At 40.0% G+C, this 16,608-nt stretch overlaps 1 protein-coding gene across 4 annotated transcripts in view; it reads left to right on the top strand.

Annotated features, from left to right (window-relative positions):
- The window catches only part of rhbdl1 (rhomboid, veinlet-like 1 (Drosophila)), a 144,523-nt gene that overhangs the window by 88,275 nt on the left and 39,640 nt on the right, over positions 1-16,608 (top strand). For 3 of the 4 annotated variants that reach the window (XM_061909262.1, XM_061909261.1, XM_061909263.1), the window contains 3 exons: positions 3,459-3,683; positions 8,064-8,212; positions 8,296-8,408. In XM_061909262.1, coding sequence (XP_061765246.1) covers positions 3,459-3,683; positions 8,064-8,212; positions 8,296-8,408 — 487 coding nt within the window. Of the gene's footprint in view, positions 1-356; positions 389-3,458; positions 3,684-8,063; positions 8,213-8,295; positions 8,409-16,608 lie in introns of those variants that run through there. The other variant, XM_061909264.1, reaches the window with a different exon arrangement.

The following is a 16,608-nucleotide window of genomic DNA, read 5'->3' as shown; positions in this document are numbered from 1 at the left end:
GCGACAAGCCAGGTTCAGTAGTTGTTTGCACCTTATTTGCATTACTTTATTGCTATTGATATTACTTTTGTAATAAATGTTTTTGTTTTTTTACTTAAATCGTTGTCCTGTGTTGTATTATTATCATGATCAATTAATAAAGGCAAAAGTACAAATTTGTTTTTCAAAAGTATCTATACCCCGAAGTCCCCCCCCCCCCCTCCCATGAGATGACGACACTTCCGGTATCAGTATCGGATCGGCGAAACTGGCCGGTATCGGATCGGATCGGTATCGATACCCAAATTTGCGATATCGCCCACCCCTATCAGAAAGACAAGCAGGAAATGGAACCAAAATAAGAGCACTGACAGGAAATAAACACCAAACCCAGGAAAAACAACCCAACGTGAGTGTGACGCAGCGTTGACATTGTTATTGTTAGAGCTAACACCGTTACACATTTCAAGTAGCCTGCTGCTACCTGCTAGCTAGCTTGAACTGCTAATAATGTTGGTTGCAACCCACCATAAAATAAAGAAAGGGCTTGAGCTGCTTCTGTTGCTGTTGTATTGCCTTTGAGTTAAAGGCCTACTGAAACCCACTACTACCGACCACGCAGTCTGATAGTTTATATATCAATGATGAAATATTAACATTGCAACACATGCCAGTACGGCCGGTTTAGTTTACTAAATTACAATTTTAAATTTTCCGCGAAGTTTCTTGTTGAAAACGTCGCGGAATGATTACGCGTATGATGACGCGTGTTTGTGACGTTTCGGGTTGTAGCGGACATATTAGCCCAGCACCACACACGGCTTGAAGTGATCTCTTTTCATCGCATAGTTACACAGTATTTTGGACATCTGTGTTGCTGAATCTTTTGCGATTTGTTCAATTAATAATGGAGACTATAAAGAACAATGCTGTTGGTGGAAAGCGGTGGATTGCAGCTGCCTTTAGCACCGAAACACAGCCGGTGTTTCTTTGTTTGTTGTGAAGCTTTAACACAGAGCGGTCAAGCGAACATGTTTCTCTACGTCAACCAGCAAGTTTTTGGAGGGGAAAATTGTGATATTAAGTCGGCTCTTACCGGAGACATCAGTGGATTATACCCCCTCCTGCAGCTCAAAAAGGCAGCTGTGATCTTGGCTCCTCGGCTTCTCTCAGAGACACTGGCGTTCACCGCAGCCATCCGACTTTCAGGTGTGACTTTACAATCTCACTAAAACACTTTTAAAACAATAAGCAGATAAGGGATCTTACAGAATTATCCTAGTAAATGTGTCTAATTACATCTGAAACGGTCCCACTGCCGCCACCTGGAGCCGTGGCCTTTTCTTATTTCTATTTTTTTTGTGCTTCACTCTAACTTTCCTCATCCACAAATCTTTCAACTTCGCTCAAATTAATGGGGAAATTGTCGCTTTCTCGGTCCGAATAGCTCTTGCTGCTGGAAGCTATGATTATAAACAATTTGAGGATGTGAGGAGCCCTACAACCTGTGACGTCACATGCACATCGTCTGCTACTCCCGGTAAAGGCAAAGCTTTTTTATTAGCGACCAAAAGTTGCGAACTTTATCGTGGATGTTCTCTACTAAATCCTTTCAGCAAAAATATGGCAATATCGCGAAATGATCATGTATGACACATAGAATGGACCTGATGTCCCCGTTTAAATAAGAAAATCTCATTTCAGTAGGCCTTTAAGAAACGTTCATGCTCGGTCATAAATCATGCATCTGACATGTATAGTAGGAGGTTGTGGCACCAAGCTGGGGAAGTTGGTCAACTTTGAAAATCCACACATAACCTACTTGACAGTTGATTCTAAATGGCTCTCAACAAATCGAACGCGGCAAACATTGCTCTGAAGCATTTTTTATCTGAGGAGTGAGGATTATTCTGAATTCAGCAGCTCAAGAAACACACAACATACATTGTAAGTAGAGATGTCCGATAATGACTTTTTTGCCGATATCCAATATTCCGATATTGTCCAACTCTTAATTACCGATTCCGATATCAACGGATACCGATATGTACAGTTGTGGAATTAACGCATTATTATAGCTAATTTTGTTGTGATGCCCCGCTGAACGCATTATGCTATGTAACAAGGTTTTCCAAAATAAAACAACTCAAGTTATGGAAAAAAAATGCCAACATGGCACTGTCATATTTATTATTGAAGACACAAAGTGCATTCTTTTTTTTTAACATATGCCTCAAAACAGCAGCTTGGAATATGGGACATGCTCTCCCTGAGAGCATGAGGAGGTTGAGGTGGGCGGGGTTGGGGACGGGGTAGCCGGGGGTTTATATTGTAGCATCCCTGAAGAGTTAGTGCTGCAAGGGGTTCCGGGTATTTGTTCTGTTGTGTTTATGTTGTTTTACGGTGCGGATGTTCTCCCGGAATGTTTTTGTCATTCTTGTTTGGTGTTGGTTCACAGTGTGGCGCATATTTGTAACGGTGTTAAAGTTGTTCATACGACCACCCTTAGTGTGACCTGTATGGCTGTTGACCAAGTATGCGTTGTATTCACTTATGTGTGTGAAAAGCTGTAGGTTTTTTATGTGACAGGGCTGGCACGCAAAGGCAGGACCTATAAGGTTTATTGGCTGTCGGTACTTCTCCTAACGTGTGTGTACCACTTCCTACAGCGGCGTTTTAAAAACTCATAAATATTACTTTTTCAAACCGATATCGACAACTTCCGATATTACATTTTAAAGCATTTATCGGCCGATAATATTGGCAGCTCGATATTATCGGACATTTCTAATTGTAAGTGATTGTTTTGTCTTGTGATTTGAAACATTTAGCATAGCACAGCAACGGCGTTCGTTGCTATGCGGTCTTTGAAACTAATGCGCCCAAAAAAGTTTCGATATTGCTTAAAATGGCCAAAATACTGTAAATATTAATAAATGTCGGAGTGTTGGGTTTATTGAATGGCTTTTCCAGGGCTCTATTTGGCGGACTGGATCGTATCCCTATTACATGCATTGTTACCTGCCTTTTATGGGCATTTTTTTAATATTTAGAATGAACATGAAGGGAAAATACATGTGTTGTTATCTCACAAAAGGAGGAATGATGGATAAAATGTGATAAAAGGTGCTCCTTTAACAGAGTCAGGACACCGACACAGTCTGTCTGTAAGAGTATTCAACAATGCTGAGACTCACCACCCTGTTGTATTAAAGCAATTGTTGCCGATGTTGTCAAATATCTAATGATGTGTTGCTGCGTGAAGACTTACAAAGTTGCCTTCTTTGCTGAGTCCTGTATGAAAGGCAGAGAAGGATCCACTCCTACGGCAATGTTGCAGCATCTCCGTTTAAAAGAGGTTTTATGTTAGCAACTATTGCAAAATATTTTTTTGTTTGTTTGTGTATTCATCAGAATTTCCTAAAAGCAGTTATGAAAAAAAAAAAAAGTATTGTAACCATTTATTTTTGAAACCACAGATGAGCAGCAAGCGCTCCAGCAGTTTCCGACGAGCCATCGCCAATGGCCGCCGCACGCTGCAGAGGGAGATCCTGTTGGACGAGACGGGCCTGGGCCTCTATAAGCGCTTCGTCCGCTACGTGGCCTATGAGATCCTGCCCTGCGAGACGGACCGCCGCTGGTATTTCCACCAGAACCGCCTGTGTCCGCCGCCCGTCTTCATCGCCGTCGTCACCATCGTCCAGGTGGGGGAAAGTGGCCTCATTTCTATTTAATTATTTTGCTCTCTCAGACCGACTTAAACCAGGTCATCATCAGTCATTTCACAGCCTGTTATGTTCATGTATGAGCCACTCATACAAAATACACATTATTTCTGCAAATCATCCTAACCACTAAGGGCAGTGACGCACTTATAATACTTCCAAATGAATAATGCGTGAGGAGAATGTAGTAACAGTCCACACTCATTTGTCCATCCATCCATCCATTTTCTACCGCTTATTCCCTTTCGGGATAAGGTATTCATGCGACTGCTGCATTGAAGCCAAAAAAAAATTGGTTAAGTGACCTTTACGTAATAATCATTCATTCTAATTTGATTTTTTTCACATCTTTTATCTTGGTGCCATTTAATAGACAAGTTTAATTTTTTAAAATGTTAAATCTACTTTTATTATTGTGGGAACATTTTTGGTGCTATGGTACTCAAGTTTTTGTTCAATTTATAAGGCACACTGCCGATGAATGGTCTATTTTTGATCTTTAAAGCGCACCGGATTATTGGGCGCATTAAAGGAGTCATATTATAATTATTTTTTTCTAAATTGAAAACACTTCCTTGTGGTCTACATAACATGTAATGGTGGTTCTTTGGTCAAAATGTTGCATCGATTATGTTTTACAGATCATCTTCAAGCCGCTTTCTGACAGTCGCTTCCTGATGCTCCGTTTTGTGGGCGGTCTTATTTACGTGGCTTACCTTTGGCAGCATCTTCTTCCCGTCATCTTTGGTGTAGCGGTGTAGCGTGCAAGGACGAGAGGGGAAGAAGTGTCAAAAGATGGCGCTAACTGTTTTAATGACAGTCAGATTTTACTTAAATCAATACCAGAGCAGCAATCTCCTCTTCCGCCGGAAATGTGTCCTGTGAAAAACCATCCGACCGGAACTCTCTAATAACTAAAGTTCCTTGGGTGAATAATGTAAACACACTACACCGGTATGTTTTAGTGCTTCCATGGCGAGTTAACTGACAGATATAAGTAAGAACTTTACACTACTTTATATTAGAAATGGCAACAGCGGAAGATGAATGTCCCATAACAGGAAGATAGAGAAAAAGAAGAAGCTTATCGACTAAACGGTCGGGCACGGACTATAAAAGCGGATGCGCGCAATTTTTCAGGATTCATGCAGATCCCAAATGCAGATCAGCAGCAAGAAAAGTTGCTTTGCATAATATTGCGAAACAAAATGCCAGATAATGTCTTACATTATACTATACACACATCATAATAATACTCGTGTGTTTAATATGGCGACAATCTATTAAGTGCTCCGGCTTGATAGCTTACCAAAGTCGTACTAAAACATTTTGATAAGTTTTTGAGCATTGTGTGTAATGTTCTATATTTTCAATGGAACATATAAAATCTTGGTGTTGTTTACTTGAGTCATATTGCCATCATATTGCAGTCAACACATATATCTCATGTTAGACTGCCATCTACTGGTCACGCTTATCATTACACCATGTACCAAATAAAATTGCTTCAAGATCGGTAAGCAAAACCATTATTACTTCTTACATTAGGCGCACTGGGTTATAAGGCGCACTGTTGAGTTTTGAGGGGGAAAAAGGATTTTAAGTGCGCCTTGTAGTCTGGAAAATACGGTAATTTATTTTGAGGACATGTCTCTGTTAGCACATAACTTTGTACAGTTTACTATTAGATTCTAGCAAGAACATGTCCAAAACAGTCCTTCATTTTCCGTACAATTCACTACTAAATTCGGATGCCAAAAATGTTAAATATAGTGCTTAACGTTTTGGACAATTTCCTATGAATTTCTTCTGGGAACTTGTCACTGCAGGACTTAACTTGTTGTACAAATCCCACACAGTTCCGGACTTTTTCTACAATTTAATACTATACTATGGCGAGAACATGTCACGTAAAATACAGATTTACTATTAAATACTCATGCAGACATGAAAAATATAGTACATGACAAAAACGTAAGACCGGTAATGACATACTGTAATTTAGAATAGAATAGAATAGAATGGACTTTATTGTCATTATATTTGCATATGACGAGATTGAAGACTCCAACTTAAGGTGCGGTAGTGGGAACAAATATGGGGTGAAATAAATAACACAAGAGGTAATAAAGGAAAAAACTAACAATTGAAATAAACAGACTACTAGCCAATAAAAAATAAATTCCAGAGTCTAGAGTGCACGTAATTACACTCCAGGGCTACAATTATAAGCCGCACCCACCTAATTTTTCAACAAATTTTATTTTGTACTTAGTTAGGTGGGGCTTCACGGTGGCAGAGGGGTTAGTGCATCTGCCTCACAATACGAAGGTCCTGCAGTCCTGGGTTCAAATCCAGGCTCGGGATCTTTCTGTGTGGAGTTTGCATGTTCTCCCCGTGAATGCGTGGGTTCCCTCTGGGTACTCCGGCTTCCTCCCACTTCCAAAGACATACACCTGGGGATAGGTTGATTGGCAACACTAAATTGGCCCTAGTGTGTGAATGTGAGTGTGAATGTTGTCTGTCTATCTGTGTTGGCCCTGCGATGAGGTGGCGACTTGTCCAGGGTGTACCCTGCCTTCCGCCCGATTGTAGCTGAGATAGGCGCCAGCGCCCCCCGCGACCCCAAAAGGGAATAAGCGGTAGAAAATGGATGGATGGATGGATAGTTAGGTGTACAGATTCAAACATGAAATATTTACTCTTCCTCCTGAAGTTGTTTTATTTGGTGCACGGCGATCCGCCCTTTCAGGTCCCGTTGGTGATGTTGGATTTCCATTCTGTGCGGCAGCCCTTTTTCTTTTTCAATGACCAGCTCGACTGTCTTCGGCTTTGGGGCTAAGTCTTCTGCGTTGCTTTGTGTCTTGATGAGGCTGACTGACTGTATCACGGGTTAAATATCTTGCTGAATGATTGTGCGATTCCGTTGGCTTTAATGTGAGCAATTTCATTGGTCCGCTTTGACCAGTTCGGCAATTTCATTGGCCTCGTGTGACGAGGTTAAATCTGTTGGCGGCATGTGAAGCTTGTGAACCCCGGAAAATCCATAAACTAGCCGCAGCATTGTGTGTTGGTTGGGGAGAAAAGTAAAGGCTAATAGTCCAGAAATGTTCTACCAAATTCTCATGCCAACATGTTCTCATCAATCAATCAAAGTTTAGTTATATAGCCCTGAATCACAAGTATCTCAAAGGGCTGCACAAGCCACAACGACATCCTCGGGTCAGATCCCAGTTAAAGCTATTGCTTGACAAAAAGAAGCTCTGCAAAGACTTTCTGTTTGTACAATTTACTGCTAAAGTCAAATGCCAATGTGTTAAATATCGCACTTGATTTTTGGACGTTTTTTTTTTTTTTATTTCTTGTACAATTTACGACATTTTTGCCCAAACATATCCCACATAGTTTGTAACTTTTTGTACAATTCACTACTAAATTCAAATGAGAACATGTCCCACACACTTTTTAACTTATCCTACAATTTACATTGAATTCTCATTCCATCCATCCATCCATTTCCTACCGCTTATTCCCTTTGGGATCACGGGGGGCGCTGGTGCCTATCTTAGCTGCTTTCGGGCGAAAGGCGGACTACACCCTGGACAAGTCGCCACCTCATTGCAGGGCCAACACAGATAGACAACATTCAAAACTTAAAGTTAAAGTACCAATGATTGTCACACACACACACATTAGGTGTGGTAAAATTTGTCCTCTGCATTCGACCCATCCCCTTGATCACCCCCTGGGAGGTGAGGGGAGCTGTGGGCAGCAGCAGTGCTGCGCCCGGGAATAATTTTTGGTGATTTAAACCCCAATTCCAACCCTTGATGCCAAGCAGGGAGGTAACGGGTCCCACTTTTATTGTCTTTGGTATGACTCGGCTGGGTTTTGAACTCACAACCTACCGATCTCAGGGCGGACACTCTAACGACTGGGCCACTGAGCAGGCCACACTCACATTCACACACTAGGGCCAATTTAGTGTTGCCAATCAACCTATCCCCAGGTGCATGTCTTTGGAAGTGGGAGGAAGCCAGAGTACCCGGAGGGAACCCACGCAGTCACAGGGAGAACATGCAAACTCCACTCAGAAACATCCCGAGCCCGGGATTGAACCCAGGACTACTCAGGACCTTCGTATTGTGAGGCAGACGCACTAACCCCTCTACCACCGTGCTGCCCGAATTCTCATTCCAACATGTTAAATATAGAACTTGACAATTTCCCCATTCATTTCTTATTAGAACATTTTTCTCATGATGCTTATTTTTTTGTACAATTTCCAACTAAATAATGTTGTTTGCAGAGCATGTTCTCATCTCGTAGTGTTATTGCTATTTCGGCATCTTTGTGCAGATCATCGTGTTCATGTGCTATGGCATCATGCTAAACAAGTGGGTGCTGCAGACCTACCAGCCTGACTTCATGAAGAGCCCCCTGGTGTACCACCCAGGCCACCGCGCTCAAGTGTGGCGCTTCTTCAGCTACATGTTCATGCACGTCGGGTACGTATCCTGGGCGCCGTGATCTGTTTGTCACTTTATTGTCACCTGGTGCTTCTCTGACCTCCTTGATTTTCCCCTTTTAGCTTGGAGCAGCTGGGCTTCAATGCTTTACTGCAGCTAATGATTGGTGTTCCTTTGGAGATGGTCCACGGAGTCTTACGAATTAGTCTACTTTATATGGCGGGAGTGCTGGCTGGTAAGTGTCTTTTGTAACTAGATGTTCTTTTAATATGTACATTTGAGGCAAAATGCCTTTGCAAGAAGAATGCTCCCGTCCAAAGGCAAGACCTAGTAACTCACTTCTAGCTGATTTTGAGTAAACAAAAGAAAACCAATCTATCTTGATGCTGTCTTACAAAGATCTACAAAGTCATCAAATGTATAGATGTTTTCTTGAGCTTTCATTTTCTTGCCGATTGAGCCATGGATTGAATCTGCTCTCATGAACGTGTGCCCTTTCTCCAGATATTTTATCACAATCTCGGGTGGGCCCCGCATTCTGCGTTTGCACATTGGGCAAGAGCCGTGTACAGCGTCCAGTTTTTATTTTGATATCCACAGTTATCTGCCCAAAAGAGTATGCAAGGGGAAGAATCAAGAACAATACATTTATTGAAGGTGCTTGCAACGTCCTGGGCCAATCTTCCAAATATCACCTCGTGCCATAATATCACATAATCAGGTTGACCGTCGTCGGCCCCCATTCGTGCAAATGTCTCATTAAAGACAATAAGGCGACTGACAAAGAAGCTCCGATTGGTCCCTTGAGATACTAGGTTTTTCTGTTGTATCTACGCGGTTATGTGGTAGTTGCTAGGTCCTGCCATGCGCGTAACAGCTTACTTACGGAACACATTACAATATCGCATACACTAATCTAAAACATATCACCTAGGAACTCCAAAATTATTATCAGCTCAGTTTTGACCAAATTTGAGTTACGAGGTTTTGCCTTTGGACAGGATAATGCCCCTTGATGTTGCGCACTAAAAAAGTTGTGCAAATGTTGGCGTCCTAATTACTAGTGTACATCTCACGGAACATCAAGGGAAGAAACTGTCTGTGTTTTGCTAGTTGTTTGTCTTTTTTGCACATTTAACTGACGACTTGAGCATGTTTTTTGCGTTGTTCTAGGTGTCAAACGTGCGGCACGGGGGCCGAATCAGGCCCGCCGCGCACAGTTTTTATCCGGTCCACGGCATGAGTTTGCTAAGTATAAAAATTAACCGGAAATTTTGGAAAGAAAGAAACAGCTGTTTTGAATGTGTCCACTGGATTTTGCAATAGCAATTCTTTGTAATTTTGTAGATGATATATGTACAAAATAAACCACATAAAGCTAGTACATCAGTTGAGGAAAATGATCAAACTACATAAATCAGATACTGCAATTTGATTTTTATACAAACCCTGTTTCCATATGAGTTGGGAAATTGTGTTAGATGTAAATATAAACGGAATACAATGATTTGCAAATCATTTTCAACCCATATTCAGTTGAATATGCTACAAAGACAACATATTTGATGTTAAAACTGATAAACATTTATTTTTTTGCAAATAATCATTAACTTTAGAATTTGATGCCAGCAACTTGTGACAAAGAAGTTAGGAAAGGTGGCAATAAATACTAATAAAGTTGAGGAATGCTCATCAAAGACTTATATGGAACATCCAACAGGTGTGCAGGATAATTGGGAACAGTTGGGTGCCATGATGGGTATACAAGCAGCTTCCATGAAATGATAAGTCATTCACAAACTAGGATGGGGTGAGGGTCACCACTTTGTAAGCGAATTGTCGAACAGTTTTAGAACAACATTTCTCAACGAGCTATTGCAAGGAATAAAGGGATTTTACCATCTACGGCCCGTAAAATCATAAAAAAGTTCAGAGAATCTGTAGAAATCACTGCACGTAACCGATGATATTACTGGCTTTTGTTCCCTCTGGCTGTACTGCATCAAAAACCGACATCAGTGTGTAAAGGATATCACCACATAGGCTCAGGAACACTTCATAAAACCACTGTCAGTAACTACAGTTGGTCGCTACATCTGTAAGTGCAAGTTAAAGCTCTAATATGCAAAGCCAAACCCATTTATCAACACTAGCCTGAAACGCAGCCGGTTTGGCTGGGCCAGAGCTCACCTAAGATGGACTGATGCGAAGTGGAAAGGTGTTCTGTGGTCTGACGAGTCCACATTTCAAATTATATTTGGAAACAGAGAACGTGGTGTCTTCCAGAACAAAGAGGAAAATAACCATTGGGATTGTTATAGGCGCAAAGTTCAAAAGCCAGCATCTGTGATGGTATGGGGGTGTATTAGTGCCAAAGACATGGGTAACTTCCACATCTGTGAAGGCACCTTTAATGCTGAAAGGTCCATACAGGTTTTGGAGCAACATATATTGTCATCCAAGCAACGTTATCATGGACGCCCCTGCTTTTTTCAACAAGACAAGTTTTACAACAACGTGGCTTTGTAAAAAAAGAGTGCGGGTACTTTTCTGGCCCGCCTGCAGTCCAGACCTGTCTTCCATCGAAAATGTGTGGCGCATTATGAAGTGTAAAATACGACAGCGGAGACTCCGGACTGTTGAACGACTGAAGCTCTACATAAAACAAAAATGGTAAACAATTCCACTTTCAAAGCTTCAACAGTTAGTTTCCAAACGTTTGAGTGTTGTTAAAAAGAAAAGGTGATGTAACACAGTGGTGAACATGCCCTTTCCCAACTACTTTGGCACATGTTGCAGCCATGAAATTCTAAGTTAATTATTATTTGAAAAAAGAAATAAAGTTTATGAGTTTGAACATCAAATATCTTGTCTTTGTAGTGCATTCAATTGAATATGGGTCGAAAAGGATTTGCAAATCATTGTATTCCGTTTATATTTACATCCAACACAATTTCCCAACTCATATGGAAACGGGGTTTGTATAATTTGTATATGTAATGAGTTGACTGATGAACATTATCACATAATTTATTCAGAAAATATAAATAACAACAAATAAAGATAGAATACTATTAAACGCAACATGTAAGTGTAAAAAAAAAAAACAACATTATGATTTGTACAATTTCAGAATGTGCTTTTTCTATTTTTAACAAAGAAAACAATCTGAAGTTGTCTTTATTTTCAAGTTATCGTGCCGTGATTTTACCGGTCCGGCCCTCTTTGGAGTAGATTTTTCTCCATGTGGCCCCCGATGTAAATGAGTTTCACTCCCCTGCGTTAAATGGGCTTAATATTTGAAACCAATTTTTGTTACCTATTGGCAGTGATAGGCAGTAACAAGATACATGTAGCTAAGCTGTGTACCTTAACTGCATTTCCCAGTAGCCTGGCTATAGCTTAGCTACTTTTTGAATGAGTATCTCTTCCCGAGGCTTAGCTACTTTTAAAGCCATGTAGCTAGGTAGCTTACATCAAAGCTACAAGCTACAAAGATAGAGAATGGACTGCAAAGTCATCCCCAAAAAGAGAAAATACAAGAACCTGGATGAATGAGAACATCTAAATATACAGAAAAACTCTATGATTATTGGTTGGTGTTCGAATGATGAGTCACAATTTGCTAAGGTTAGGGTGAATCATTATGGACTGGCCAATTAGAGGCAAGCTTAGGAGATCATCGAAACCTGTAAGCAAAATCATAACAGACATGCGCTCATGTCACATGACAACGAGGGAGTCAGAGACAGAGGGACGCTTCAAGCTGACCACTAAAAAAACAAACACTCTTGAAAATGGCAAAGGGATTCTCTCTCGCAGATTAGATTGTTCCTTTAGTGATGAAGCTGACATGCAGGAAACCCACAATAATGCGTGTCCTTGGCCAAATTTAGACAAATGTATGCGTTTAGAGAAAACAATTCTCAAATCCTTAGTTTTTATTTGTTCATTCTGTAAACCAAAATCATAACTGAGCTCTTCATCTAAGAAATCCAACACAAATTTAGTAACACACGTTAAAGTGAGTTGAGTTCATGAACAGTTTTACTGCACATAACTATTATCATCTGTTCCCAAACAACACACAAGTTATTGTATTTTTTGTCAAGATATAGATAGATGCTGTTTTTTTTTATTGTTTACTGTAGGTAGAGAAAATGAATAACATCGTAAGCATGGCCCAAAGAAAAGGCAAACTGAAATAAATGTATACAGTGGATTGTGTGGACCCCTAGAAGTAGTTGTCGAGTGTCCCCAGCTAAATGACAGATAGTTAATAGTAATATTTGTACACTCTCAGTTCCATTAACATTGATATTATACATGTGAGCTCATAGAGCTAAATGCCGTTAAATGTAGCTTTGATGTAGTTTGCTACTTTTACCGTGAAGCTTATAGTGTAGCTTGCTGCAATTCTAATAGCTTCCCCTGGAGCTTAGCTACATTTGATGAAGAGTAGCTTGTAGCTTAACTTACTACATTTTCCAAGTAGCTTGCCCATCACAGCCTTTTGGTACCTGTGTTTGTGTATTTAGGATCTGCATAAGTCCCCAAAATTTGAAATCAAACCATGGAGGCATTGCAGAAATATTTATAAAATAATCTTGCCTTCCTTTATCCGTCCTCCAAACGAGCTGTTTGGCGATTTTGGCCGATATCTTCATATATGGTAAAGTTTTACCCTAGGAGCTTTGTGCAAGTCTGCCATTGTAGTCCGACGCTGTGGTCAATAAGCGCCTTTTTTTCGCTGTCCTCTTGTTGTGGGGCAGACTGGCTCCTACATGCACATGCATCCTGCGCTGTTGCCATTTCTAAAACAATGAAGCGTATAGTTCGTACTTATATCTGTCAGTAAACTTGCTACGGAAGCACTAAAAACTACAACAAAGTGGGCGGAGAGAAGACACTGTCAGAGTGGAGGCAGTAAATAAGATCGCCCAAATAGTGGCGCATCCTGAAGAGGCGGTCATAAAGTGTCTTGAAGAGGGTCTGTAAAACGAAATGTATGCAAAATGTAGACCTAAGAACCACCATTTCGTGTTATGTAGACCAGAAGGAAGTGTTCTAATCGTAGAAAAATTATTATAATACATTTTCACACTTTTATGGTAGTTAAGTGTTAAAGAACTTAAAAGTGGACCTATGATCATTTAATCTATTTTTAAAAACACTTTGTTGTGGTCTAGATTAAATGTATTGGATATGCTTTGGTGTAAATTTCGCTCCACAGCCTATTCTATAACCCGTTTTTTGACTCTTGTCTGGAAGATGTTCGTAACTAGAGGATTTACCAGATAGCAAATGAAACCACGTCCCACTGTTTACAAAAATATCTTAATTTTTATTGTTTGAATATATATTTTGTAGTTGTCACAGCTATTATTTTTTTCTAGACAAGTTTAAAAAAAAACTTTGACTCAGAGCCGCATAAAAAAGCTACTTTAAGGAGCATTTATGTCACTGCATGTCAGTTAAAGTACCAATGATTGTCACACATACACACAAGGTGTGGTGAAATTTGACCCATCTCCTTGATCACGCCCTGGGAGGTGAGGGGAACAGTGGCCAGCAGCGATGCCGTGCCCAGGAATCATTGGTATGACTCGGCTGAGGTTTGAACTCACAACCTACCGATCTCAGGGCGGACACTCTAACCAGTAGGCCAGTGGTTCTCAACCTTTTTTCAGTGATGTACCCCCTGTGAACATGTTTTTAATTCAAGTACCCCCTAATCATAGCAAAGCATTTTTGGTTGGAAAAAAGAAATGTAGTAAATTACAGCACTACGTCATCAGTTTCTGATTTATTAAATTGTATAACAGTGCAAAATATTGCTCAATTGTAGTGGACTTTCTGGAACTATTTGGAAAAAAATATATATAAATAACTAAAAACCTGTTGAAAAATAACCAAGAGATTCAATTATAAATACAATTTCTACACATAGAAGTAATCATCAACTTATCAACATCATCAACTCATCAACATCAATATTCATGGAACATGTCCACAAAAAAATCTAGCTGTCTATTGCATTGTTGCATTTCTTTTCACAGTTTATGGACTTAAATTCATATTTTGTTGAAGTATTATTCAATAAATATATTTATAAAGGATTTTTGAATTGTTGCTATTTTTTTAGAATATTTAAAAAAAAATCTCATGTACCCCTTGGCATACCTTCAAATACCCCCAGGGGTGTGCGTACCCCCATTTGAGAACCACTGCACTTGGCCACTGAGTAGGTCACACATCTAGATGAGACGAAGCTGAAAGCTTGACTTAATGTCTAAATAAGTACGTCCACCTCGCTATGACGTAATCAGACTGCAAAACCCTGCAAACAGAGGCATCCAAAACTGTGTGCAAGCTCACAGAAAAATCCATGGATCTTATGATTTGCCGGGTATGCAACATTGTAGCATTTATAAGTCAGGAAAAAATAAGAAAAGTCATCATAGTCCCCTTTTAAAAACAAAAACAAAAAAATCCTGCATATGGATATTACAACAGCTACAGTTTGACCATGGAACAGATTATTTGCCAGTATTTCCTATTGGGAAAATGTTATGGCAAGCCAAACAAATCTGGCTGGATTGTGTTTGCTTCCACAGCTGACAGGATTGATGTATTTTCATGGTGTGATTTGCACTTTGTGGCCACTAGAGAAGCATTTAATGAAATAAAAGTTAATATAAAATCACATTTTAAGTTGATATAAAATGGTTGGAGCCTATTTCGGTGACATAACCTAGCTGTAAATGTGCCCTGCCAAATGTTTTATTTCTTTATTTGTGAGCTTGTTCTGGCAGAAGCCACTTGCTGCTGCCTGGAACAGAAGATTTAAGAAGACCCGTCGAGTGGTCCAGTAAGAGTATGTCTACTTTTTGCCAGTCAGCATTACATCCGCGCTGACCTACTTTGCTTTGTGTCCTTTTGTTTGCAGTGTTTTACGCAAAGAAATGCTTACAATTTACTTTTCCTAGCCCTGTGTCATCTATCAAGTTAAAGGTCTCGAATTGCCTTTCAGCATTTCAACCACTGTAAAACGAAAAGAAAAAGAAAAAAGACCGCTAATTTTTGCATCAACTTTAGGTCCAGCGGGCACTGAATTGGATACGTTCTCATGTTGTTAACCAGCTGACATCCATCCATAATGAGTGGTGTTTTTACACCGAGGTCATGGGGCTGCACTGAAGGAACCTCATTAACTTCCATCCTGCACCACGCCTCTTTGGAGATTTGTGGTGTTTTATGCCAGCGCAGATTTTCTGCTAATGCGCATTTGCAGATGTCATCAAGATGGCGTGGTGTGCAAATCCGATACTGAAATTGTTCCTTGTGCAAATATCTGGCAAAGCATCATTTGATTACTGTTGCAAAGCAGACACCTAATTCATGTGGAGTTCAACATTATCAGCAGTCTGATACCATCTACGTGACTAAAAGTCCAGATCGTTTATTTCTCCTTGCCCCATTTTCTGTCAGCTCTTTAAAATTGAGTTAGCATTGCTCAAATCTTCTTCTGCTGGGTGAAAATCACACACACAGGCTCACACATACACACATGCAAACACGCTTCTTTTAAGGCTCGTGAATTATTGTAGCATCAGTGATGGCAGACTGAGCGCAGGACACCCATGAGGAACAGGGGCATATATATATATATATATATATATATATATATATATATATATATATATATATATATATATATATATATATATATATATATATATATATATAATGTATATGTATACATATATATTAATATATATGTATATGTGTATATAAATATATAATGTACATGTATATATATATATATATATATATATGTATATATATGTAGGTGTGGGAAAAATCACAAGACTACTTCATCTCTACAGAACTGTTTCATGAGGGGTTCCCTCAATCATCAGGAATTTTTAATGGAAGCATTCACATACAATGGTTTGTATAGGGCACAGAGTGGGTGGGTACAGGCAGGTGTAGGGGCGTGGTGATTGGCTCATGTGTTACCTAGGAGGTGTTTCCGTCCGTGGCGGCATGTTGAAACGATTTCACTGCGATTGTTGAGTGATGATAGATCCGGTTGATATATAATAAACAGTTTCTCTTTTAAGCATAGGTCGCAACTTTTATTACCACTGTTGTAAGGTGTGCTGGATGCAAGAATTTACCATGTTATTGAATATTCAACATTACTGTCTTTGAGGTTCCAAATGTGTTTGCTGAGTTCTGTAGAATTCCGCAAAGTCTGGTTTCTAAAGGAGGCGTTGTAATTATTCCATCTTGTTTTGAACGCTCCTTCGGTTAATCCTACGTACGTGTCGGATGTGTTAATGTCCTTGCGTGTTACCTTTGCTTGGTAAACGACTGATGTCTGTAAGCACCCTCCGTTGAGAGGGCAATCAGGTTTCTTGCGACAGTTA

Source organism: Nerophis ophidion, linkage group LG08 (assembly GCF_033978795.1).
Source record: "Nerophis ophidion isolate RoL-2023_Sa linkage group LG08, RoL_Noph_v1.0, whole genome shotgun sequence".
Lineage (NCBI taxonomy): Eukaryota > Metazoa > Chordata > Actinopteri > Syngnathiformes > Syngnathidae > Nerophis > Nerophis ophidion.
The sequence above is the reverse complement of the archived record's forward strand: the minus strand, read 5'-3'. Positions and strand labels throughout refer to the sequence as shown.